Raw genomic sequence first — 27,740 nt, 5'->3', positions numbered from 1 at the left:
ATTCACTGACAGTAGCTGTGGTTTTTTTTGGTTAGTTCATACCTGAACTCCCCAGGTTCTAACAAACAGTCCAGTTAATTTATATATATATATATAATACCATCAATTCCTGGCAAATGAACCTGGTTATCTGGTCTATTAAACACACAGTTTTATGTTGAATACAGTCATCAAAAACTCACGTTTGTCATGCTGTTTGTCAAGGGAAAAACGAAGTAGAGTGTAATCGATGAAGGAGGAGAAAATTTCCAGTGATTTTCTATTACATTCAGTTCTTCCCCCCACCATCAGTGGAAGTCACCTGACCACTTTTAACATTTCTAATTATGTTTGCACCTCTTTAAGAACTCTTTAGCTAAAAAAATCTTTTTCTTTTCTGAGAATAAAAGAGTTGCCCTTTAAATAACCATTTAAGAACAAGCAAGATTTCTAAATCTGTGCTTAGAGCATTGCCAAAAGACTTCTGGATATCCATACCTAGAAATATAACGTAGTGGGTATTGTCTAACAGGAATATGGTGTCTAATATTTTCACATAGGACTGTATTCTGACAGTGCCAGAATACAGCAAATACATGTAAAAATTCAAGGAAGTAATGCTGCACTCCAGTTGACCTTTCTCTCATGCATGCTTCTATCTGGAACACTCTATCCAGATTCTGGCTTTAAGGAGCTTTAAATTCAATACCTTCATTGACCAGGAAAACCAACTACCCTCATCTTCTGAAAGTAAACCATAAAAATGAGAGATGTTCTTCCTCGACATCCACTATTCACGGAATAGGAATTCTAGCTGGGAGATGGATCAAGTCAATAGACATTGTTGACCTATGCCCTATTTTAGAGAACCATTCTTCTCTGGCAACGAGAAAATCTTTAAGGTTACAGAGAAATTAGTCTGCTTTCAAAAGCTCTGGGACTCTTGAGTTATGAAAATCTATTTACTTTCAGAAGTGAATTTTTTCTATTCAAAGGATTTAAACTAAGGAACTTAGGATGGATATGCCTGCATTGAAAAATATGCAAAAAGATAATTATTTTTTACTTACTTGAAGTTCATTTCACTGCCACAAAAATAGACCTTGTGAGCTATTTCACAGAACAAAAAAAAAAAAAAAAAAGGGCAAGGAAAGGAGTTGGAATGTTGGAAGGAGAATAGGAGAGAAAGAGAAAGATATTATGTCCATCATCATGTTTCTTAGAGAGGTGAATGGAAATCACAGACCAGTTGGACTGTGAAGGGAACTGATAGAGCTGAAACAGAGAGACAACATCAGAATTACGATCATGGTGTTGAAGAGAACTCTTTTTATTCTCAGATTTTGCTTTCCCTGTGCTTACTCTGCCTTCTGTAAGTCGAAGTCTTGCGACCTATTGGAATGCTTCACTATTAAGATACTAATTTTTTTCTAGTGACACACTGGCAGATTCTGTCCTTGCAAACTGGGATATTTGCATGGTCCAATGGCTAAAAATACTAACTGTTTATTAATTTATTCCATCCTGTAGCCCTGGGGCTGGATAGACAGATTGGAAACTTTGAAGTGGGCAAGGAATTTGATGCCCTCCTGATCAACCCCAAAGCATCTGACTCTCCCATTGACCTGTTTTATGGGGATTTTGTTGGTGATATTTCTGAGGTACGTAAAAGGAAGTTGATCAAAAAGCATTAATTTCATGAACTAGTCAGTCACAACAGCTTCCCTATAGAAAAAAAATAGACACTGAAACATTTATTGGAATGCAGGAGAATCTTATAAGGGAAGCTAGATCCTTTTTTTTTTTAAACATATTAATTCGAGTATCATTGCTTTACACTGATGTGTTAGCTGCTGCTGTATAACAAAGTGGATCAGCTATACGTATACATATATCCCCATATCCCCTCCCTCTTGCGTCTCCCTCCCACCCTCCCTATCCCACCCCTCTAGGTGGTCACAAAGCACAAGCTGATCTCCCTGTGCTATGTGGCTGCTTCCCACTAGCCATCTATCCCACGCCTGGTAGTGTACACAAGTCACTGCCACTCTCTCACTTCATCTCATCTTACCCCTCCCCCTCCCCGTGTCCTCAAGTCCATTCTCTACATCTGCGTCTCTGTTTCTGTCCTGCCCCTAGGTTCTTCAGAACCTTTTTTTTTTTTTAGATTCCATATATATGTGTTAGCATATGGTATTTGTTTTTCTCTTTCTGACTTACTTCACTCTGTATGGCAGAGTCTAGGTCCATCCACCTCACTACTAATAACTCAATTTCGTTTCTTTTTATGGCTGATAATATTCCATTGTATATATGTGCCACATCTTCTTTATCCATTCATCTGTCGATGGACAAGTAGGTTGCTACCCTGTCCTGGCTGTTTTAAATAGTGCTGCAGTGAACATTGTGGTACATGACTCTTTTTGAATTATGGTTTTCTCAGGGTATATGCCCAGTAGTGGGACTGCTGGGTCATATGGTAGTTCTATTTTTAGTTTTTTAAGGAACCTCCACATTGTTCTCCATAGTGGCTGTATCAATTTACATTCCTATCAACAGTGCAAGAGGGTTCCCATTCTCTACACCCTCTCCACCATTTATTGTTTCTAGATTTTTTGATGATGCCCATTCTAGCGGGTGTGAGGTGATACCACATTGTAGTTTTGATTTGCATTTCTCTAATGATTAATGATGTGGAGTATCCTTTCAAATGTTTCTTGGCAATCTGTATATCTTCTTTGGAAAAATGTCTATTTAGGTCTTCTGCCCATTTTTGGATTGGGTTGTTTTTTTGATACTGAACTGCATGAGCTGCTTGTATATTGTAGAGGTTAATCCTTTGTCAGTTGCTTTGTTTGCAAATATCTCCCACTGTGAGGGCTGTCTTTACATCTTGGTTATGGTTTCCTTTGCTGTGCAAAAGCTTTTAAGTTTCATTAGGTGCCATTTGTTTATTTTTATTTCCATTTCTCTAGGAGGTGGGTCAAAATGGATCTTGCTGTGATTTATGTCATAGAGTATTCTGCCTATGTTTTCCTCTAAGAGATTTATAGTGCCTGGCCTTATATTTAGGTCTTTAATCCATTTTGAGTTTATTTTTGTGTATGGTGTTAGGGAGTGATCTAATTTCATTCTTTTACATGTAGTTGTCCAGTTTTCCCAGCACCACTTATTGAAGAGGCTGTCTTTACTCCATTGTATATTCTCCTTTATCAGAGATAAGGTGACCATATGCGTGTTGATTTATCTTTGGGATTTCTGTCCTGTTCCATTAATCTGTATTTCTGTTTTTGTGCCACTACCATACTGTCTTGATTACTGTAGCTTTGTAATATAGTCTGAAGTCAGCGAGCCTGATTCCTCCAGGTCCGTTTTTCTTTCTCAAGATTGCGTTGGCTATTCGGGGTCTCTTGTGTTTCCATACAAATTGTGAAATTTTTTGTTCTAGTTCTGTGAAAAATGCCACTGGTAGTTTGATAGGGATTGCATTGAATCTGTAGATTCCTTTAGGTAGTATAATCATTTTCACAATGTTGATTCTTCCAATCCAAGAACATGGGATATCTCTCCATCTGTTTGCATCATCTTTAATTTCTTTCATCAGTGTGTTATAGTTTTCTGCATACAGGTCTTTTGTCTCCTTAGGTAGATTTATTTGTAGATATTTTATTCTTTTTGTTGCAATGGTAAATGGGAGTGTTTCCTTAATTTCACTTTCAGATTTTTCATCATTAGTGTATAGGAATGCAAGAGATTTCTGTGCATTAATATTGTTTCCTGCTACTTTACCGGATTCATTGATTAGCTCTAGTAGTTATCTAGTGGCATCTTTAGGATTCTCTATGATAGTATCACGTCATCTGCAAACAGTGACAGTTTTACTTCTTCTGTTCTGATTTGGATTCCTTTTATTTCTTTTTCTTTTCTGATTGCTGTGGCTAAAACTTCCAAAACTATGTTGAATAAGAGTGGTGAGAGTGGGCAGCCTTGTCTTGTTCCCCATCTTAGTGGACATGGTTTCAGTTTCTCACCATTGAGAATGATGTTTGCTGTGGGTTTGTCATATATGGCCTTTATTATGTTGAGGTAAGTTCCCTCTATGTCTACTTTCTGGAGGGTTTTTATCATAAATGGGTGTTGAATTTTGTTGAAAACCTATTCTGCATCTATTATCATATGGTTTTTCTCCTTCAATTTGTTAATATGGTGTATCACACTGATTGATTTGCATATATTGAGGAATCCTTGCATTCCTGGGATAAACCCCACTTGATCATGGTGTGTGATCCTTTTAATACGCTGCTGGATTCTGTTTGCTAGTATTTTGTTGAGGATTTTTGCATCTGCATTCATCAGTGACATTGGCCTGTAGTTTTCTTTTTTTGTGGGATATTTGTCGGGTTTTGTATCAGGGTGTTGGTGGCCCGTAGAATGAGTTTGGGAGTGTTCCTCCCTCTGCTATATTTTGGAAGAGTTTGAGAAGTAAGAGTGTTAGCTCTTCTCTAAATGTTTGATAGAATTTGCCTGTGAAGCCATCTGGTCCTGGGCTTTTGTTTGTTGGCAGATTTTTAATCACAGCTGCAATTTCAGTGCTCGTGGTTGGTCTGTTTATATTTTTCTATTTATTCCTGGTTCAGCCTCGGAAAGTTGTGCTTTTCTAAGAAATTGTCCATTTCTTCCAGGTTGTCCACTTTATTGGCATATAGTTGCTTGTAGTAATTCTCACGATCCTTTGTATTTCTGCAGTGTCAGTTGTTACTCCTGCTTTTTCATTTCTAATCCTGTTGATTTGAGTCTTCTCCCTTTTTTTCTTGAGTCTGGCTAATGGTTTATCAGTTTCGTTTATCTTCTCAAAGAACCAGCTTTTAGTTTTATCTTTGCTATTGTTTGCTTCATTTCTTTTCCATTTATTTCTGATCTGATCTTTATGATTTCTTTCCTTCTGCTAACTTTGGGGGGTTTTGGTTCTTCTTTCTCTAATTGCTTTAGGTGTAAGGTTAGGTTGTTAAATATTTGAGATGTTTTTTTTTTCCTGAGGTAGGACTGTATTGCTATAAACTTCCCTCTTTGAACCGCTTTTGCTGCATCCCATAGGTTTTTGGTCGTCATGTTTTCATTGTCATTTGTTTCTAGGTATTTTTTGATTTCCTCTTTGATTTATTCAGTGATCTCTTGGTTATTTACTAGTGTATTGTTTAGCCTCCATGTGTTTGTATTTTTTACATTATTTTTCCTTAATTGATATCTAGTCTTATAGCGTTGTGGTCGGAGAAAATACTTGATACTATTTCAATTTTCTTAAATTTACCAAGGCTTAATTTGCAAGCCAGGATATGATCTATCCTGGAGAATGTTCCATGAGCACTTGAGAAGAAAATGTATTCTGTTTTTTTGGATGGAATGTCATATAAATATCAATTAAGTCCATCTTGTTTATGTGTCATTTATAGCTTGTGTTTCCTTGTTTATTTTCATTTTGGATGAATTGTCCATTGGTGAAAGCAGGGTGTTACAGTCCCCTATTATTATTCTGTTACTGTCGATTTCCCCTTTTATGGCTGCTAGTATTTGCCTTATGTATTGAGGTGCTCCTCTGTTGGGTATATAAATATTTACAATTGTTATATCTTCTTCTTGCATTGATCCCTTGATTATTATGTAGTGTTCTTCCTTGTCTCTTGTAATAGTCTCTATTTTAAAGTCTATTTTATCTGATATGAGAATTGCTACTCCAGCTTTCTTTTGATTTCCATTTGCATGGATTATCTTTTTCCATCCCCTCACTTTCAGTGTGTATGTGTTTGTAGGTCTGAATTGGGTCTCTTGTAGACAGCATATACATGGATTTTGTTTTTGTATGCATTCAGCCAGTCTGTGTCTTTTGGTTGGAGCATTTAATCCATTTACATTTAAGGTAATTATCAATATGTATGTTCCTATTACCATTTTCTTAATTGTTTTGGGTTTGTTTTTGTAGGTCTTTTCCTTCTCTTGTGTTTCCTGCCTAGAGAAGTTCCTTTAGCATTTGTTGTAAAGCTGGTTTGGTGGTGCTGAATTCTCTTAGCTTCTGCTTGTCTGTAAAGGTTTTAATTTCTGTGTCAAATCTGAATGAGATCCTTGCTGGGTAGAGTAATCTTGGTTGCTGGTTTTTCCCTTTCATCAATTTAAATATGTCCTGCCACTCACTTCTGGCTTGCAGAATTTCTGCTGAAAAATCAGCTGTTAAGGTTTTGGGATTCCCTTGTATATTATTTGTTGCTTTTCCCTTGCTGTTTTTAATATTTTTTCTTTATATTTAATTTTTGATAGTTTGATTAATTTGTGTCTTGGTATGTTTCTCTTTGGATTTATCCTGTATGGGACTGTCTGTGCTTCCTGGACTTGATTATTTCCTTTCCCATATCAGGGAAGTTTTCACCTATAATCTCTTCAAATATTTTCTCAGTTCCTTGCTCTTTCTCTGGGACCCCTATAATTCGAATGTTGGTGCATTTAGTGTTGTCCCAGAGGTCTCTGAGACTGTCCTCGACTCTTTTCATTCTTTTTTCTTTACTCTGCTCTGCAGTAGTTATTTCCACTGTTTTATCTTCCAGGTCACTTATCCGTTCTTCTGCCTCAGTTATTCTGCTATTGATTCCTTCTAGAGAATTCTTAATTTCATTTATTGTGTTGTTCATCATTGTGTGTTTGCTCTTTCGTTCTTCTAGTTCCTTGTTAAATGTTTCTTGTACTTTCTCCATTCTATTTCCAAGATTTTGTATCATCTTCACTATCATTACTCTGAATTCTTCTTCAGGTAGACTGCCTATTTCCTCTTCATTTGTTTGGTCTCATGGATTTTTACTTTGCTCCTTCATCTGTGTATTTCTCTGTCTTCTCATTTTGCTTAACTTACTGTGTTTGGGGTCTCCTTTTCTCAGGCTACAGGTTCATAGTTCTTGTTGTTTTTGATGTCTGCCCCCAGTGGGTAAGGTTTGTTCTGTGGTTTGTGTAGGCTTCCTGGTGGAGGGCACTGGTGCCTGTATTCTGGTGGATGAGGCTGCATCTTGTCTTTCTGGTGGGCAAGACCGCATCCGGTGCGTGTGTTTTGGGTTGTTTGTGACCTTATTATGATTTTACGCAGCCTCTCTGCTGATGGGTGGGGTTGTGTTCCTTTCTTGCTAGATGTTTGCATGGCGTGTCCAGCACTGGAGCTTGCTGGTTGTTGAATGGAGCTGGGTCTTAGCATTGAGACGGTGATCTCTGGGAGAGCTCTCGCTGATTGATTATTATATGGGGCCAGGAGGTCTCTGGTGGTCCAATGTCCTGAACTCGGCTCTCCCACCTCCGAGACTCAGGCCTGACACCCGGCTGGAGCACCAGACCCTGTCAGCCACACGGCTGGAGTGCCTTCAGAGTTGGAGAAGCTGGCCTGCAGTGGCTCTCCTTCTGCGCTGCACATTAGAATCACCTGCTTCTTCCTTGTTTTGCCCCAAAGGCAGTGTTCCACAGAGAAAAACAGTCCCCTTGAAAATAGTCACAGCTTGAGATGGCTTTTTTTTTTACTTTGTGCTTAGGTTTCATTTGCTCACAGTGGGTCACAGAGGGTCACAGTGGGTCAGAGAGGCCTCGCACCCGGCTCTTCCTATTGGGGTTCCTACTTTGGAATCTAGATCCTTTTAAGTTATTATAATTTCATGACAATAATGGTATTAAAGAAACACTTGTATTTTGAATATATTTGTATATTTGAAGGTATTTGGCTATAAGAAGCCATAATATAGCTACCACTTATTGAACACACTTGCTGTGTGCTAGATGGCATGGGATTAATACATTATTTTTGTTTAATTATCAGAACAACTATTATGAGAGCCAAGTGCTATTAATATTACCATGTCGTTTATGGGGCAGTGAGGCTTAAGGGAGGCTAAATGGTTTACCTAAGAACTCATGGCTAGTAATTAGTAGACAGAGTTTGGATTCCATCCCAGGACTTTTGACTTCTGGAGTCTGGGCTCTTGATCACAATGCTACATGGATTCTCTTAATTATAAGAAAATGAGTTTTTTTACTTTGTTCCTCTTATCATGTTTTTCTATGTATAAAATAAACTAGTTCTTACTTTAATAACAATTCTTTTTGAGACAGTTTTTCTTTAAAACTTAACTACTGCCATTTATAAATTGATCCATTTATGAGAGTAAATGTGATACTAAATGTAACATACTGAGGTTTTTTGAAGAAAGGGGCTGGATTATTTGAAGTTGATACCATTAGTTATTTACATATTACTTATTCTTTTACTTTTTTATTAGAGTGAGTTTCTGGGAATAGGGCTTAGACCCATTCATCCAGTCATTTTTCTTGTATTATACACCTCTTGAAATGTTTAAATTATTATATTAAATTAAATTTTTTTTTTTTTTGCGGTACGCGGGCCTCTCACTGTTGTGGCCTCTCCCGCTGTGGAGCACAGGCTCCGGATGCACAGGCTCAACGGCCATGGCTCATGGGCCCAGCCGCTCCACAGCATGTGGGATCTTCCTGGACCGGAGCACGAACCCGTGTCCCCTGCATCAGCAGGCGGACTCCCAACCACTGCGCCACCAGGGAAGCCCTAAATTAAGTTCTTTAATTTTTGTTAACACTTTCCTCTGAAGATTTCAAGGTTCTATGTTAAGAATTTTCAGGCAATGGGAAACATTTGTTAATAGTCAGTACTTTTTTTTTTAGGCAAAAGACCATTTCTTTTTCATTAATAAAAGTCGATTTTGGGATGTTCAGTCGATGCCAGCTTAGGTGAGACAGTGATTGTTAGCCATAGAAGCCAACTCCTATGAGTAGAGTTAGGTCTTTTGGGGCATACTTTAGCATTTTGACTTGGGATACTGGATTGTTGATGACAAATAAGGCTTCCCCTTTACCCTTTCTGCCCAACTCTGTTATTGGAATAGCCATCAGTGTATCCATTTCTGGGACCAAGTTCCAGCCAGGCTAATGTATACAACAGAGAGAAATACCTTTTAAATGGATGGATTACATGTCTTATCTCAAGACCTTTTTCAGGTTTAAATTCAAAATATTTTCACTGTAACTCTTTGATATGGAATGCAAGACTAAAGAAATTCACATGTGGAAATGCAAACAGACATTAATTTATCAAGATAGCATCTTTTATGTAAATATATAAATAAGTTTAGGCACTGAAATGTACAACTAACACATTTTTCTCCTCTGTGGGTTTAGCCATAATTTTGGTAATATATATATTTACGAAAGAAAAAAGTCTGTGTTTAGAAAAAAATAAAAACAGATTTTTGCCATTGAGAAATAAATTTATATTTCTGGATTTTGCCAACCACTGTTGGCTGTGAATTTGCTTTTCTAAATGCACAAAATATTCTTTCTCCTTCTTATTATTATTTTTCATTTTAGGCTATTATCCAGAAGTTCCTCTATCTAGGTAGGTATATATGTCTCTATGCTAAATAAAATCTTTCTTTGTCTCTTGGGTATGCTCTCTGCATTTATTGTACCATATGTTAAGCCTTATGTGTGATCATTTGCTTTGATTCATTATATTTTTTAACATTCCTTGGCATTGAGCCCATGTATGGCACAATATTTAAAGGCACTATTTGTAATGAATACGCTCCTCTAGAACATAGTCATAAATCCTAAACTGAGGAATGGCAGGCCAAGGAGAAGAGATCATCCTGTACCTTCTTCCTACACTTGTTCTGTAACCCCAAGTCTGCCCTAGCACATTGTATTTGTGATTGTGGTGGAGTCTTGCCACACATGCTTTTTAACGTACTCACATTCAATTCTCTTCACTGAGAAAGAGAAATAGTGCAGAAGATTCTACTCTTCCTCCCACTCCGTTGAGTGAGCTCTGAGTTCTGAGTGAATTGGGGGTGGGAGAGACACATGTGGTATTTCTTAAAAAAGCTCAGTTCTTGCAGGCCCTTCATCTCACCATGCTGCTTATGATTCTGGGGTGTAAAGATAAGTATTTGTTTTACACTTGGGGCTGGAAAAGGAAACCACTCACTTCAGCTGAAAGAACGGTGATTGGGGGTTGATTCAATTTTATGTGAATTCTGCTTTAGGTGTGTATTTCAGACTCTAATCCTCAAATTAGGTGCAGCGTCTTCTTTTGGTCATATCTACCTGTTCAGATTATAAACAATGATTCCTTGATTTTTCTTTCAGGAGATGACCGAAATATTGAAGAGGTGTATGTGGGTGGAAAGCAGGTGGTTCCCTTTTCGAGCTCAGTGTAAGACCCTCTGCATCTACGAGTTCTCCTGGGGTAACACAGTCCTGTGTTTTCTTGTGCCCAGGCGGAGTTAGGAAGTCAAAAACCAGTACCTTGTTCTTGGGATGACTATCTCCTTCTGTGTCTAGTTACAGTATTCACTTGACAAATCGTTCAAAGGAAGTTGCTCTAATTCTCAACTCTCTGGTTGGGAGGATCAAAAATTTCGCCTTTTTGAGCTGTTTAGATTTACTTTAAAGCTCAAACATAAGGGAATGTTATTACTGGTGGTGTTCTTATTATGAGATTTAAATAAAATCTATTTCACATTTGGACATGTGGAGAGAAAAGATATTCTTATAAGGTTAGATATTTTGAGCTAGTAAATGTGAAAATTAGAAAACAGAAAATGAAACAGTGAATATATTTTTGAGGGAGAAAAAATTAGACTATGAACACACGTTGGAAAATGACTTCAGATTGTGTTTGAAAATTATATACTGAGCATACTAATTTAAAAAGAGAACTTGTTGAATTTTAAAATGTATTTCTCGATTGACCTTGTGTTCTGGAAATATGCACTTAATGGAACTTGCATTTCAGAGATATGTTATTGTTGTGCTTTGCCTTCTTTGGGGATGAAATGTCAGAAATTGAATGCCACATGCTTTCTTAATATAGTTCTGTGCTTCAAAGTGTTTGACAGAAGTTGGGTATTAAAGATTTAAAGTTTCTTAGGAATATTATTCATATAACTACATGGCATAAATAGCTATACTTTTGTGTACTTTAAAATCACAATGTATAATTGTGTGATGCTATTATTGCTTCATTTTTATTAGAAGAGAAAACAAATTTCATACTCCACTGTTGTGTAGATTGGAGTCTTTCATATATTGGGACAAGTGCTGGGATTCCAGGAGCTGTCAATACTAAAAGGAAGGGTTTCATTGCAATGACCCATTCTCCCAAAGAACTATTCCATAGTTGCTGGAAATTTCATACTCAGATATCAATCTGTTAGAACTTTAAATGAAGGACAAATCCTACTAGATAAATATTATTTAAAATCTTTAAACCTTGCATATTGAAAGTACTCTATTTTTCAATTTTATCTTGTCTTTTTCATTCCTAATAATTTTCAGGACATTAGAATTTTAGGATAATGAAAAATATTTAGATGTCCCACTACTGTTTATATTAACAGGACTTAATCTGTACTAGACATCTAGAAACATTAAACAAAGCAAAGAGTGTTTTTATGCTTCCTAATAGTGTGCTTTCCCATAACGTGGAATTAAAAACAAATTATGACTTCATGATAAATCCTTAAGAAATATTGATATGAATATTATTTAAATATTATAGTTTTCTCAGTTAACTCCAAATCCTATAAACCAACAAGGAAAAGGAGTAGTTTTCTTAATATATCCTAACACTCATACCTAGGGCTTAGGGCTTAGGGCTGACTCCTTATTATCTCCTTATAGTAAAGAACTTTATGTAATGTATCTGCAGAATGAAGAAGAAAATTTGTTCTCTGGTACTATATATTTTATTCTTATATAGTCATGCTAATTCAGCAGTAATTTGCTCAGTCTCTGGCCCCTCACCCCTGGAGAAAACACTTCTAGACTTGGGTATACCCTACACCTAAAGATAGAACAAATATTTGGTCTTATTTAAAAAGCAGAAACAAAAAACCAGAGTTTGTGTTGTGAGGTATTAAGTAACTCAGTAAACCCAGTTTCCAGTCTCAGTCTAGAATTCCTAGTTCCTGAGCCATGTCAAAGATGCCCCACCAAGTTTCTTTCCATTTCTCTATAGTGCCGGTAGGTATTTTCTGCTTTATCTCCCCAGTCCCTGCCAAAGGAACTTGGTTACCTAGTTTCTAACTCACATGAGTGGGCTTAGGAATTTGGAATGACATGTGCAAGATCCAGTAATAAGCAGAAGCTGTTCTTAGCCTTTGCAACATCCTACACTTTTACCTTCCAAAAGGGTGTACATTTTGATGTTGAACATCAACTTTCATTTAGATTTAGGACTTACATGCAGCAAATATAAATAAGTGTGGCATCAGAAGCAGGAATAATGGCCATATACAACCAATCTGTCAAATATTAAGTTTAGCCCTGATAATATGTTAAGACCTGAATATCTTTTCTAGTACGAATAGAATGTATTGAAATGTTTACATGTACTTTGATCTCCCTGCATTACTTATAACTTATGTGTTTTATTTCCCAGAGTGCAGTGTTGCTGAATGTTGCATATGCTTTTTGCGGTACTGCAGGCATTAGCCATACACGTGCCCAGATGTTCTGCACTTTGAAATGTTGCCTTTACTTAATGTGGGTTGACTTTCTGAATTGCGGAAAGGCAGTATTCCAAGCCAATCCTATTTGTCACTTTATGTGTGAATATTTTGCTCTCTGACAGGAAAGGAAGAATTAAAACATCTTCTCAGCCCCCTCACCCTACTCTGCACTATTTGCCTCAGGTTTCATGACATTTTTAATGGAATACACTTTAACAGGTAAAAACGTATTCAATAGTAGTGACTATCATACATTTAAAAATATTTTTGCAACCAGAACAGAAAAGCAGGCTAATCAGCCAACATGAATTTAATTTTCAAAAAAGAGTAAAATGTAGGATTAGAACAGGAAAGGTTGTCCTGGTAATTGTAAACTGAGACCAAGGAAACTCTGTCCCCTTATTTATTCTCCCAGCTTCTTCTGATCTAATTGTCAAAGGTTTTAGAATCCAAGAGACTATCTTGGAATAAGCTTCCTTCATGCTAGGAGGAGGTCTTTCTAAATTAATATTATGAGCATTGAACCTCACTGCATCTCTTTTAATTTTTGTGAGAATTCTGCACGGTCAAGAAAGGAAGGCAGTGGGGAAACACCCCTGTTACGCTTAGCTGATTTGAAGTGTGCCCTTGAATATCCCTGTTGGCAGCTGCAGTTGAGATCTCAGAAGGGAAACAATGGCTGTGAGATCCAGCAATGTAGTTTGAATCTTCATTCCCTTCCAGACTCTTCCTGTTTTTAATTTTTTCACCTCAGAACCAGACATATGGAAAGCTTTAAAGACAAGCTGGAAGGCACATTGTATCAGTTCTACACGTGTGCTATACATGGAAGATATCCCGAGCTGGATGCTCCTGTAGCCTGCTGGACAGAGGTGATGATGCTGGAAGCAATCACATGTTTTTTTTCTTTTAAAGAGTGTTCTGAGTTATTGAAAGGTAGACTACAAAATATGTCATGGGCAATGTCTTGAAGAAATGTTTAAACTGGTGGATTTTTGTGAATTTTTAAGATTTTTTTTCTTTGCAATTTCAGATCTACTTAGCCACTTTAGGTATGACTTTGGACCCTGACACTTTTTTAATGTCTCTAAAGCATGGAAAGAAGTGGAGAAATGAACAGACATGTATTAGAAACCCTGGCATTGGTCCCATGCATGTTTTCATGCCCAGCCCCTCCTTCATTTCCCTCCTACAGTCTTGAGTGTGAGAGATCAAGAGGTGAGGAGTTAATTTGTAAATCTGATACAAATTGAGTGAAATGCAAAAGTTGAACAGGCCAATGGTGAAACTAAATATAAATTCCAAGATGGTTTCCACAGTCCACCGGATTCAAGTGACTTGAGTAACAGCCATTATGTGATTGATGTGTTCACTTCCTACTCAAAAGCCTGTCAGAAAGCATTCTTTATTGAAAACCACCTTACATTGTGTTAAACTTCTGATCGCTGCTATTAAGAATATATATACATATGTATTCATGGGAACATTTTTTCTCAATATTTGTATGATTTGCTTATTGTTCCTATGCTGAGTGAGCTCCTTTTTGCTTCAGACAAAAATAAACGAGATTTTGTGTTTATGTGTTTTTGTTGTTGTGAGTTCTATCGATCTGATAGAAGGGGGATTAATCTTAAAGTGGTTTCTCCTTTTAACGTGAATTTTAAGATTGAAGGGGGTCAACTGTCTGGTGATGGATGGAAACTAAAATTTTTGGTGGTGAGCATGCTGTAGTGTATACAGAAGTAGAAATATAATGTTGTACATATGAAACTTATATAATGTTATAAACCAATGCTATCTCAATAAGAAAAAAAGAAATATCGTAAGACTGGAAAAAAATAGAATATTTAGCTGTGGGCCAACATGTATCTTCTATCCTATAATAGTCACTATACACAGCTTTTAAAAATTAAGCTATAGCTATAATGTTCAGCTCTTTAGAATCAGATTACTGTTGCCTTTGATTTAAGCATAGTTGATATTTCTCATTTTTTAAGCCACAACCCCGAATGAGACATGCACTTTAACATCAAGAATTAGTTCACACATACACACGTGCATGAGCATTTAAAACCAACGTCTCACAAAATGCTACTTTCCCTATCTGTGATACCCTGGGCTATTTCTCATTCTATTTTATTCTCTGTAATTTTTTAAATGCTGATAGCGAATTTCCCCCTTGGTTTCTTGAACCTCCAATGGGTTATCACCAGCACTGAGGAAGCAGTTTCCAGTGTCATTTGAGCTGTATACTTTAAGTCTCCATGACTTCATTCTGTGATTTGGCCATGACATGAGGGCCTGCCTTAGGATCATGAGGATTAAATAAAATAATACATAGCCAGCACTTAAGATAGCAGCTGGAACAAAGCGAGTGCTCACTGTATGGTAGTTATTATCTTTAAAATGAATACAAACTGAACAGAAATAAAAATCATTTAAAATGTGTTTTTCTCAGTTTTTTAGAATTGAAATCAAGTGGTGTTAAGGATCTCTCTGTACATAAAAATATTCTGTAAGGATTAAATCTGATTTTTTCTGGCACTATTCGGCACTATGTTCATTATTTTTTATTTATAACAAGAAGCCTATAAGAGTAGTAGATCTGGTCTATAAATTCTCCCTCAATGTTCTGAGCAACTTACTAAGCATCTTTTTTTTTCTCCTAAGGAACAACTTAGTCAAAATACCCAGAAGAGAATGTTCATGTGCATTATGTATAGCAATAAAGTCTGCCTAATTTAATTTGCACATTGTAGGCCAGACTTCTGTAATGGGTACTTAATAGACAAAAGCAAATTACTGCATGGTACTCAATTCAGGATTTAAATAAAATAAGATGCAGGGGGCGCGGGTTCGTGCCCCAGTCTGGGAGGATCCCAGGTGCCGCGGAGTGGCTAGGCCTGTGGGCCATGGCTGCTGGGCCTGTGCGTCCGGAGCCTGTGCTCCGCGGCGGGAGGGGCCACGGCAGTGAGAGGCCCGCGTACCGCAAAAACAAACAAACAAACAAAAAAGCATTCTCGGGCTTCCCTGGTGGCGCAGTGATTGAAAGTCTGCCTGCCGATGCAGGGGACACGGGTTCGTGCCCCGGTCCGGGAAGATCCCACATGCCGCGGAGCAGCTAGGCCCGTGAGCCATGGCTGCTGAGCCTGTGCTCCGCAATGGGAGAGGCCACAACAGAGAGAGGCCCGCGTACCGCAAAAAAAAAAAAAAGCATTCTCTATGGCAAAAACTTTGTAGAGAAATTTTTCAGTGGTAACTAAGAAAAAACAAAACATTTTTGCCCCAAGGTAAAAAGTGCTAAAATATGAACAGATATCATGGAATTTCTCAAATCACTGGGGCCTTCCTCAATTGCCTAGATTCTGCTCACCCTATAGGGAATAAAACAAACATTTGTTTCCCTATTTGTAGAAAGAAAGCTCGAAGTCATAGCAGTAAAATCTAACATAAGAGAAATAAAGGCCCTAGAAAGATTACCATTTATTCAGATGATAAGAGGTTCTCATACACTTGCTTAAAAACCTAAACTTGAAGCTTCACTGTGAAGTTAATTTCTGTCCTTTTAATCCTGGATAGTCTCCACATCACACTTTCGTTTTACTGCTGTCAAATAAAGCCACGATCCATAAATGAGTAAACCAAGGAAGAATTTTACTCTTGATTTTTCTCATGACTAAATTTGCTTCCTGGAGTACTTGAGAGACCTGAAAGAGCTTTGATGTTTTCTTTCTCTTTCTGCAAGAGTTGATTCCATCCACACCTGAGCTGGGGAATAAATGCAGAGATGTCTTTGTGCTTGGAAAGCACTTTGAAAACATTGACTGAAGCACATGAACAGATAAAGACATGAGAGGCTTCTGTTATTTCAAAGGATAACCTAAAAGGCTCAGAAAAAGCAGCACACATACTTCTTTCAATTCATGAACACTTTCCTCCTAGCTGAACTATGAAAGATGAATCGGGCTTTGAAAATTATGTATTCTGAATTAATTCATATAACCACAACAAAACCTTCAGTATCACAAACATGTCCCAGCCTGGTGCAGTGGCACAGTATGCACTCAGTAAAATCTCATGGCAAAGTTTTGGTAGTGTGCATGTAAAAGAGAAGCTATGGAGTTTGGGTTGTTTGTGGTTGCTTTATTAAGCTCAGTGATAGATCTGTTGATATCCAGGACAATTGCACAATCTCTTTTGAGTGGCTTATTTACTGTAACTTATAGAGGGAAAAAGACACCATTATGAAAAGAAACCTGTACAAAATCTTCATGTTCCCTATAAAATTAATGCCCAGGTAAGAAAGAAGTCAACATAAATGCATATACAACCTTCATTTAATGTCATTTGTGGTACTGTAGACCATTTAGCATGGCATAATTGATTCTAAAAGAAATCAGAATTGGCTCACCTCCTCTCACGAGCACACCAAAATCACAACTGCTGAACAACCATCAATAAAAAAAGACTGGAACCTACTAAAAAAAAAAGATATTCTACATCCAAAGACATAAAGAAGAAACCACAAGAGATGCAATATGATCAAATCCCATACCACCTGGGTGGGTGACCCACAAACTGGGGAATAATTATATTGCAGAATATCTCCCACAGGACTGAGAGCTCTGAGTCCCACATTAGGCTCCCCAGCCGAGGGGTCCGGCATCGGGAGGAGGAGTCCCCAGAGCATTTGGCTTTGAAGGCCAGTGGGGCTTGATTGTAGGAGCTCCACAGGACTGGGGGAAACAGAGACTCCACTCAAGGAGGGTGCACACGAGGTCTTGTGCACATCAGGACCCAGAGCAAAAGCAGTGACTTCATAGAAGCCTGGGCCAGACTTATCTGCTGGTCTTGCAGGGCCTGCTGGGGAGGTGGGGTTGGGGGATGGCCGTGGATCTCTCTGGGGTCATAAAATATGGTGGTGGAAATAGCAAGGAGTGCACATCTACTTGAACTCTTCCTACAGGCAGACATACTGCTTGGATCAGTAGCAACAAGACCTGGCCTCACCCAATGGCCTGTAGGCTCCAGTGCTGGGACGGCTCAGGCCAAACAATCAACAGGACAGGAACACAGACCCACCCATCAGCAGACAGGCTGCCTAACACTAAAGACAGTCATCAAATCACAAGTGAACAAAAGAGGAAAGGGAAAAAATGACCTACAGAAACAAACAGCAATAAGAACATACATATCAATAATTACCTTAAACATAAATGGATTAAATGCTCCAATGAAAAGACACAGACTGGCTGAATAGATACAAGAACAAGACCCATATATATGCTGTCTACAAGAGACCCACTTCAGATCTAGGGACACATACAGACTGAAAGTGAGGGGATGGAAAAGGTATTCCATGCAAACGGAAATCAAAAGAAAGCTGGAATAGCAATACACATATCAGACAAAATAGACTTTAAACACTGTTAACAAAAGACAAAGAAGGACACTACATAATGATCAAGGAATCAATCTAAGAAGAAGATATAACAATTGTAATTATACATGCATCCAACATAGGAGCACCTCGATACATAAGGCAAATGCTAACAGCCATAAAAGGAGAAATTGAGAGTAACACAATAATAGTGAGGGACTTTAACACCCCACTTTCAAAATGGACAGATCATCCAGACAGAATATCAATAAGGAAACACAGGTTTCAAATGACACCTTAGATCAGATGGACTTAATTGATATTTACAGATCCAAAAACAGAAGAATACACATTCTTTTCAATTGCACATGGAACACTCTCCCAGGTAGATCACAGGCTGGGCCACAAAACAAGTCTTGTTAATTTAAGAAAATTGAAATCATATCGAGCATATTTTCCAAACACAACACTATGAGATTAGAAATCAACTACAAGAAAAAAAAACTGTAAACACTGTAGTGGAATAACTGAGGACATGGAAAGGAGACGTGACCCATGAGCCCTCCCCCCCCCGCCCCCCAGCAAACTGGGGGCTGGCGAATAAGCCAGAACTGCAAACAGTCCTGATTGCTTTGAGGCCCCCCGGCAAACCAGGAGCATGCGAATAAGCCAGAGTTGTGAACAGTTCTGAATGCTTTGAGCACCCCCCCGGCAAACCAGGGGCCTGCAAAGAAGCATTGAGTGCTTTGGGCACTGATCCATGAGATGTCCTCAGTATAATCAGAGTGGTGGGAATGCAAGGAAATGTCCTTGTGCTACTTCAGTATAATCAAAATAATGGTGGGAACTTTGTGCTGCTTTCGCACTCAAGGACGAAGCACGGCAGGTGTTCACGAAAGCCAATTATTGCTTGTATAATTAATAAAAACACAGGTTGCTGCTTTGGCACTTCTGAAATGTTAAGAAAACAAGTCTTAAAGTATAAACCTAGATAATGCTTTAATAAAAGTTACCACAGCAAGACAGACGGCGCTGCTTTGCCTGAGCGAGCGGCAGCCCTCTACTGCTGTGCTTTGTCACAATTCATCTCGTGTGATGAGCTTACTTTCAGCCCTGTCCTAAGAATAAACTACAACACTTGGCGCCCGAACAGGGACCTGAACGTAAGTAATCGCGTGATCGCGGGACCGAAGGGGATATTGGTCCGCTCAGAGTAAGCGAAACCTTCGGCAACAGTAGAGTAACTGTAATGGGGAATTCCCATTCAGTAGAATTTCAATACGTTAAACTCCTGAAACAGTTATTACAGAGTTCAGGAGTGAAAGTGAAACAAGAATCTTTTGATGAATTGTTTGTGCTGGTTCGTAAACACTGTTACTGGTTTCGACCTACTGGTCATAACCAGTTGAATTTAGAAGTTTGGAAACAGGTTATGCGAGCCTTAAGAAGAGCTCATCAGCATGGAGACCCTATATCTGTCCGTGTTTGGTCTCTTTGTAAATTAATTTCCCTTTCCCTGGAACCATTACAATCTGAAACTGAAAGTGACTATGGGGCGCGTCCTCAGCGTCCGAATTCTGCTCCCGATCCTTCTGCTGCTTTTCGTACTCTGTTTCGTGAGTCTCCTATAGAGGACTTTCCTCCGCCTCCTCCTCCCCTTGTGTCTGAGACAGGAGAGGATTTTTCAGATTCCAGTGATGAAGGGGCTTTTTCTGATGGTAATAAAGATCGGGAGCAGGCTAGCAAACAAAATGAAATGCCACTTCCTCAACAGAATGAGATTTGTGATATACTTTCAAAGTTAAAAAATTTGATGACTAAACTGGAAGAAAATAAAAGCAATACTACTACTCCTTCATATCAGGAGCCATGTCCTACTATTCCTTCGGCTCCTCCTTTAGAATTAGCAGCTTATCCTGTTGGAGCCTCTCGTCAGTTTCGCTTTCCTCTAAAACCTGAATCTAATAGACTGTTGTTGAAAGAAGAGATGAATAAACAAGAAAAGCAATATTCTAAATCATTTTTTGCTTTCCCTATTGTTGGACAAGCTATGCCTGCTAATGATCAATTTCCAAATGGATATGTAAATGTTGAGTATAACCATCATGATATAAAAATTTTTTAAATGCTAAAAGAAGACATTAATGCGTATGGGATACATTCTAATTATGTTCGGGGACTCTTGTCTGGTTATGCTACTGAAAACATGTTAAAAAATTGATATGTTTTCAGAAGCATACCTAGATAGAAGACCTTGAAATAGTCACCGTGAACTTTCTCCCCAGGCTGAACAAGAACTTAAATGGATAGAAAAACATATACATGATGCACAATTGGATCCGATTGAATCTCTCGATCATTTACGACTTATTGTATTTCATACTCCTCATTCTCCTACTGGTTTACTACAACAACAAGATAATCTCATAGAATGGATATTTTTAGCTCAAAAAGCTCAAAAGAAATTACAATCTTATATACAAAAAATAGCTGATATTATTATTAAAGGTAGGTAACGATTAAGGCAACTATGTGGTCAGGACCCACATGAACTTATAGTCCCTTTTTCAAACAAAGAAATACAAACTCTTTTTCAACTAGAGGATAACTGGCAAATTGCCTGTGCTCATTATATAGGTAAAATACATAATCATCATCCTTCTGAAAAACGTTTACAATTTTTGAAAAAGACTAATTGGATTTCGACAAAAATAGTTCAATTAGATCCTGTTATAGGACCAACTTTTTTTACTGATGCCAATAAAACGGGAAGAGCAGGATATGCTAACAGTCATGATCAAAAGGTGTTACAATCTCCATATGTTTCAGTTCAAAAAGCAGAACTATTTGCTGTAATACTATTGTTACAAGATTATCCAATTGCTCTTAATATAATTACAGACTCTCAGTATGTGGAATTTACAGTTAAAAATATTGAGACCGCTTTTATCCCAAATAATGGATCAGAACTGCATTCTTTATTTTTGCAAATACAACATATAATTAGACTACGTACTGCACTACTTTATATTACTCATATTCGTGCTCATACTCATTTACCCGGTCCATTGGTAGATGGAAATGATTTTATTGATACTTTAGTGGGTACCGTACAATTAGCTACAGCAGAACATCATAGATATCATACTAATGCCAGAAGATTGAAAAAATAAATTTAATCTTACATGGAAACAAGCAAAAACTATTCTCCGTACATGCCCGCAATGTGCTGCTATTAATCAACCTTGTTTGAATATTGGAGTTAACCCTAAAGGCTTATCTGCTAATGCTATCTGGCAAATGGATGTAACTCAATATCCTGGTTTTGGAAAGTTAAAATATATTCATCATTCTGTAGATACCTACTCTCATTTCTCATGGGCAACTCCATTATCTTCTGAAAAAGCTGATGCTGTAATAACTCATTTATTAGAAGCTTTTGCTGTACGAAAATTCCCAACAGCATAAAAACTGATAATGCTTCTGCATATCACTCTCAAAAATGTCAGACTTTTTTTGCCACACATAATATACGGCATGTTACAGGTATCCCAAGAAACAGTACGGGACAAGCGGTTATTGAACGACAAAACCGCACTTTGAAAGAAAGGCTTATAAAACAAAAAGAGGGAGATGAGGTACAAAGTCCTAGGAAAAGAATACATATTGCTTTATTTACTCTTAATTTTTTGAATCATGGAGAAGATGATCTTAGTGCAGCTGACAGACATTGGACAAAAATAAGTACACAAGAACTTAGACAATCTGTTTTTATATTAAATGAAAATACTAACACTTGGGAACCTGGCGAGGTTCTTCGTTGGGGTCGAGGATATGCTTTTGTTTCTGCAGGAGTTGAATCCTATTGGGTGCCGGCTAAGAAGATAAAGCTTCGGGATGGCAACTAAGCATAGCCTTGATGTGACGGGAATGATGAAGGGATTTGCCGAGATGGATTTGAGCAAGAGAGCATTCCGTGTGCCATTGGATCAAACAAAGAGGGTGTCTCCATTGACTTGGGGGCAAGTGAAAAAGTTTGCAGGCACTGCTGAAAATCTTGTCATTTCACAGGGTAAACCTCTCACTAGCACCAATCTTTTTGTAGCTATGTTGGCAATGTTGTCTGCACAGGTAATACGCATATCAGCCAATGAGATAAGTTGTACTAACCATACTTATTTGACTTATATTCCTAACCCTCCTCTTAATATGGGGGTTACCTGGTGGGATGCCCCAATTCTCGTATATGTAAATGAGTCTGGTTGGTTGCCTGGTCCTTTTGATGATAGAGGCCCTTTGAAGCCGGAGGAAGAAGGAAGGATAATAGAGAATTACACGGTGGGTGTTAATGGACCTCCTATTTGTATGGGAAAGGGAGATCATTGCCTTAAAATGAATTATCAGGCATGGTTAAGTGTTGTCAAAAATGAAAGCAGATATCATGGGTTATATCTTTTGAGTGCTTATAATTTTAAAAGTTCTAATTCCACTCTTAATGAAAATGTTTCTGCACCTTATTTGCCTCCATGCCAGGTGCCTCATATGGATCGATTATCAGATTGGGTCCATTGGACTCGATGCCGAGGAGAAATGACTCGGGTTCTTGTTAATACTTCTTGGGGAAGCGTCATTGATTGAAGCCCTTTTGGCTCCGCCCGAGGTAAAAAGGGTTTGAAGAATTTATACTGGCATAAAGAGGGTAACACTATTTATAGCGATTCTATTAATGATACCATAGTATGGCATGCTGGAGGGTTTTCTCCTCCTGGTCCTCATTTAAATGGATATCCTATCCAAAAGGACTTATGGAAGCTTACGGCAGCTCTGAGAAAGATTAATGCCTGGGTAGGACATATGGTTAACAAATCTGAAAATCATAGTTTGATTTTTCATAAAGATGTTACTCGGTATACTCGTAGTTGTGTGAAATTACCTTATATATTGTTAAAGGGACCAGCTGTATGGAATGAGACTCAAGGTATTATAATGTGTAAAAATTGCTCTCTATATACCTGCATTAACTCTAGTATTTTAACATATCTACTGAAAGTTTGTATATCTTACGAGCTCGGACAGGTCTTTGGCTTCCTGTCAATCTTGGAAGGGAATGGCAAGAATCTCTTCCTATGGCTGTTTTACAATATTTAGCTGATGCGTTAAAAAGAAGTAAAAGATTTGTAGGAATGTTGATTGCAGCTGTCATGGGTATTATAGCCATAACAGCTTCTACTGCAGGATTGCTAATGCTCATTATAATAATAATATGTTTAATTGTAGTCCGACGACGAGTGAAAGCTACCCGCCATGCAACATCGCAACAAGCTGCTGTGTTCTCCTTGATGCTGCACAAGCTGCAAAATAATTCCATGTAGTTTAGTACCGAGAGTAATGCTGCCGTGTTCTCCTTGATGCTGCAAAAATTGTAAAACAAAAAAGGGGGAAATGTAGTGGGATAACTGAGGACATGGAAAGGAGATGTGATCCATGAGCCCTCCCCCCCAGCAAACTGGGGGCTGGCGAATAAGCCAGAACTGCAAACAGTCCTGATTGCTTTGAGCCCCCCCGGCAAACCGGGGGCATGCGAATAAGCCAGAGTTGTGAACAGTTCTGAATGCTTTGAGCACCACCCCCGGCAAACCGGGGGCCTGCAAGGAAGCATTGAGTGCTTTGGGCACTGATCCATGAGATGTCCTCAGTATAATCAGAGTGGTGGGAATGCAAGGAAATGTCCTTGTGCTACTTCAGTATAATCAAAATAATGGTGGGAACTTTGTGCTGCTTTTGCGCTCAAGGACAAAGCACGGCAGGTGCTCACGAAAGCCAATTATTGCTTGTATAATTAATAAAAACATAGGTTGCTGCTTTGGCACTTCTGAAATGTTAAGAAAAACAAGTCTTAAAGTGTAAACCTAGATAATGCTTTAATAAAAGTTACCACAGCAAGACAGACGGCGCTGTTTTGCCTGAGCGAGCAGCAGCCCTCTACTGCTGTGCTTTGGCACAATTCATCTCGTGTGATGAGCTTACTTTCGGCCCTGTCCTAAGAATAAACTACAACAAAACACACACACACACACACACACACACACAAACATGGAGGCTAAAGAATATGCTACTAAACAACCAGTGAATCACTGAAGAAATTAAGAGGAAATCAAAAAATACCTAGAGACAAATGAAAGTGAAAACAGGACAATCCAAAACCTATGGGATGCAGCAAAATCAGTTCTAAGCAGAAAGTTTATAGTAATACAAGCTTGCCTCAGGAAACAAGAAAAATCTCAAATAAATGACCTAACCTTACATCTAAAGAACAAACAAAACCCAAAGTTAGTAGAAAGAAATAATAAAAAATCAGAGAAGAAATAAATGAAATAGAGATGAAGAAAACAATGGAAAAGATCAATGAAACTAAAATCTGGGTCTTTGAAAAGATAAACAAAATTGATAAACCTCTAGCCAGACTCATCAAGAAAAAAAAGGGAGAGGGCCCAAATCAATAAAATTAGAAATGAAAAAAAGTTACAACCAACACCACAGAAATACAAAGGACCATAAGAGACTACTACAAGTAACTATATGCCAATAAAATGGACAACCTAGAAGAAATGGACAAATTCTTAGAAAGGTACAATATCCCAAGACTGAACCAGGAAGAAACAGAAAATATGAACAGACCAATTACAAGTACTGAAATCGAGTCTGTGATTTAAAAACTCCCAACAAACAAAAGTCCAGAACCAGAAGGCTTCACAGGTGAATTCTACCAAACATTTAGGAAGAGTTAACACCTATCCTGAAACTATTCCAAAAAATTGCAGAGGAAGGAACACTTCAGAACTCATTCTATGAGGCCACCATCACTTTGATGCCAAAACCTGACAAAGATACCACAAAAAAAGAAAATTACAGGCCAATATCAGTGATGAATATAGACGCAAAAATCCTCAACAAAATATTCACAAATCGAATCCAAGAATACATTAAAAGGATCATACACCATGATCAAGTGGGATTTATCCCAGGGTTGTGAGAATTTTTCAATATCCACAGATTAATCAGTGATACACCACATTAACAAATTAAAGAATAAAAACCATATGATCATCTCAATAGATGCAGAAAAAGCCACTGATAAAATTTCACATCCATTTATGATAAAAATTCTCCAGAGTGGGAATAGAGGGAACATACCCCAACATAATAAAGGCCATATATGACAAACCTACAGCTAACAACATAATCAATGGTGAAAAGCTGAAAGCATTTCCTCTAAGATCAGGAACAAGACAAGGATGTCCACTCTCACCAGTTTTATTCAACATAGTTTTGGAAGTCCTAGCTACAGCAATCAGAGAAGAAAAAGAAATAAAAGGAATCCAAATTGGAAAAGAAGACATAAAACTGTCACTATCTGCAGATGACATGACACTATACAGAGAAAATCCTAAAGATGCTACCAGAAAACTACTAGAGCTCATCAATGAATTTGGTAAGGTTGCAGGATACAAAATTAATATGCAGAAATCCGTTGCATTTCTATACACTAACAATGAAAGATCAGAAAGAGAAAATTAAGGAAATAATCCCATTTACCACTGCATCAAAAAGAATAAAATACCTCTGAATAAATCTCCCTAAGGAGCCACTTTGAAAACTACACAATGCTGAGGAAGAAATCGAAGATGACACAAACAGATGGAAAGATATACCGTGTTCTTGGATTGGAAGAGTCAATACTATCAAAATGACTATACTACCCAAAATAATCTACAGATTTAATGCAATCCCTGTCAAACTGCCAAAGGCATTTTTCACAGAACTAGAACAAAAAATTTTTTAATTTGTATGGAGACACAAAAGACCCTAAGTAGCCAAAGCAATCCTGAGAAAGAAAAACAGAGCTGGAGGAATCAGGCTCCCTGACTTTGGACTATACTACAAAGCTACAGCCATCAAAACAGTATGGTGCTGGCACAAAAACAAATACCAATCAATGGAACAGGATAGAAAGCCCAGAAATAAACCCACACCCCCACCGTAAATTAATCTATGACAAAGGTGGCAAGAATACAGAATGGAGAAAAGACAGCCTCTTCAATAAGTGTTGCTGGGAAAACTGGACAGCTACATGTGAAAGAAATTAGAACACTCTCTAACGCCATGCACAAAAATAAACTCAAAATGGATTAAAGACCTCAATGTAAGACCAGATACTATAAAACTCTCAGAGGAAAACATAGGCAGAACACTCTTTGACATAAATTGCAGCAATATCTTTTTGGATCCACCTCCTAGAGTAATGAAAATAAAAACAAAAATAAACAAATAGGACCTAATAAAACGTAAAAGGTTTTGCAAAGCAAAGGAAGCCATAAACAAAATGAAAAAACAACCACAGAATGGGAGAAAATATTTGCAAATGATGCAGCTGACAAAGGATTAATTTCCAAAATATACAAACAGCGCATACAGCTCAATATCAAAAAATAAATAAACAACCCAATCAAAAAATAGGCAGAACACCTAAATAGACATTTCTCCAAATAAGATATACAGATTGCCAAAAAGCTCATGAAAAGATGCTCAACATCACTAATTATTAGAGAAATGCAAATCAAAACTACAATGAGGTATCACCTCACACTGGTCAGAATCGCCATCATTAAAATGTCTACAAACAATAAATGCTGGAGAGGGTGTGGAGAAAAGGGAACCCTCCTACACTCTTGGTGGGAATGTAAATTGGTACAGCCACTATGTAGAACAGAATGAAGGTTCCTTAAAAAACTAAAAATACAAAAAAAAACACCCAAAACTAAAAATACAGCTGGGCGTATATCCAGAGAAAACCATAATTTGAAAGGATGCATGCACCCTGATGTTCACTGCAGCACTATTTACAATAGCCAGGACATGGAAGCAACCTAAATGCTCATCGACAGATGAATGGATAAAGAAGATGTGGTACATATATACAATGGAATATTACTCAGCCATTAAAAAGAATGAAATAATGCCATTTGCAGCAACATGGATGGACCTAGAGATTATCAGACTAAGTGAAGTAAAACAAAGAAAGACAAATATCATATGATATTGCTTATATGTGGAATCTAAAGAGATGATATTAATGAACTTACTTACACAACAGTAACAGACTCCCAGACTTCGATAACAAACTTATTGTTACCGAAGGGGAAAGGTGTGTGTGGGGGGAGGCGGGGATAAATTAGCAGTTTGGGATTAACAGATACACAACCCTATATATAAAATAGATAATCCATAAGGACCTACTGTATAGCACAGGGAACTCTACTCAATATTCTGTAATAACCTATATGGGAAAAGAATCATTGTATGTATATGTATAACTGAGCCACTTTGCTGTACACCTGAAACTAACAACATTGTAAATCAACTATACCCCAATATAAAATAAAAATTAAATTAAAAAAAATAAGTGAATGGTGGCACATTCCTCCCAAAGAAGGACCTGCTCCCTCTGCAGAGACAGCCACACTTTGATTCCATGGATTGGAGACCAACTGCAGGACAACCCTGGGAGCCATGAGCTGAATATGGCAGGGTCATGTGACAGAAGGAGCCTGGGTCACAAGTCAGCAGTGGAAGAGAGTGTCCCCAGTCTGGGAGTACATGGATTGAAAGAGGACAAACTGGTCCCACAGAAAATCCATGAAGTGTTAAGACACTGCCATTCACATAGTGAAATCCAGATCTGTTAGTTTATACCTTGGCTGAGTCCTTTCAGTGCTCTCCCCCCTGTGCTACTGGACAGACCAAACACCAAGCAGGGG

The 27,740-nt window shown here is 37.9% G+C and overlaps 1 protein-coding gene and 1 long non-coding RNA gene across 2 annotated transcripts in view; both read left to right on the top strand.

Moving 5' to 3' along the window:
* Positions 1-14,121, top strand: part of GDA (guanine deaminase) — a 134,246-nt gene extending 120,125 nt beyond the window's left edge. Inside the window, exons 12-14 of the mRNA XM_060014631.1 lie at positions 1,510-1,640; positions 9,397-9,424; positions 10,177-14,121. Coding sequence (XP_059870614.1) covers positions 1,510-1,640; positions 9,397-9,424; positions 10,177-10,247 — 230 coding nt within the window. The 3' untranslated portion in view covers positions 10,248-14,121. The remainder of the gene's footprint in view (positions 1-1,509; positions 1,641-9,396; positions 9,425-10,176) is intronic.
* Positions 14,122-21,632: 7,511 nt separating this feature from the next.
* LOC132426626 (uncharacterized) lies at positions 21,633-23,949 on the top strand. The gene is made up of 3 exons (XR_009519739.1): positions 21,633-21,994; positions 22,456-22,582; positions 23,200-23,949. It is a non-coding gene; the product is annotated as an uncharacterized lncRNA (long non-coding RNA).
* The last annotated feature ends 3,791 nt before the right edge of the window (positions 23,950-27,740 follow it).

This window comes from Delphinus delphis, chromosome 6 (genome assembly GCF_949987515.2).
Source record: "Delphinus delphis chromosome 6, mDelDel1.2, whole genome shotgun sequence".
In the NCBI taxonomy this organism is placed as follows: Eukaryota; Metazoa; Chordata; class Mammalia; order Artiodactyla; family Delphinidae; genus Delphinus; species Delphinus delphis.
The sequence above is the reverse complement of the archived record's forward strand: the minus strand, read 5'-3'. Positions and strand labels throughout refer to the sequence as shown.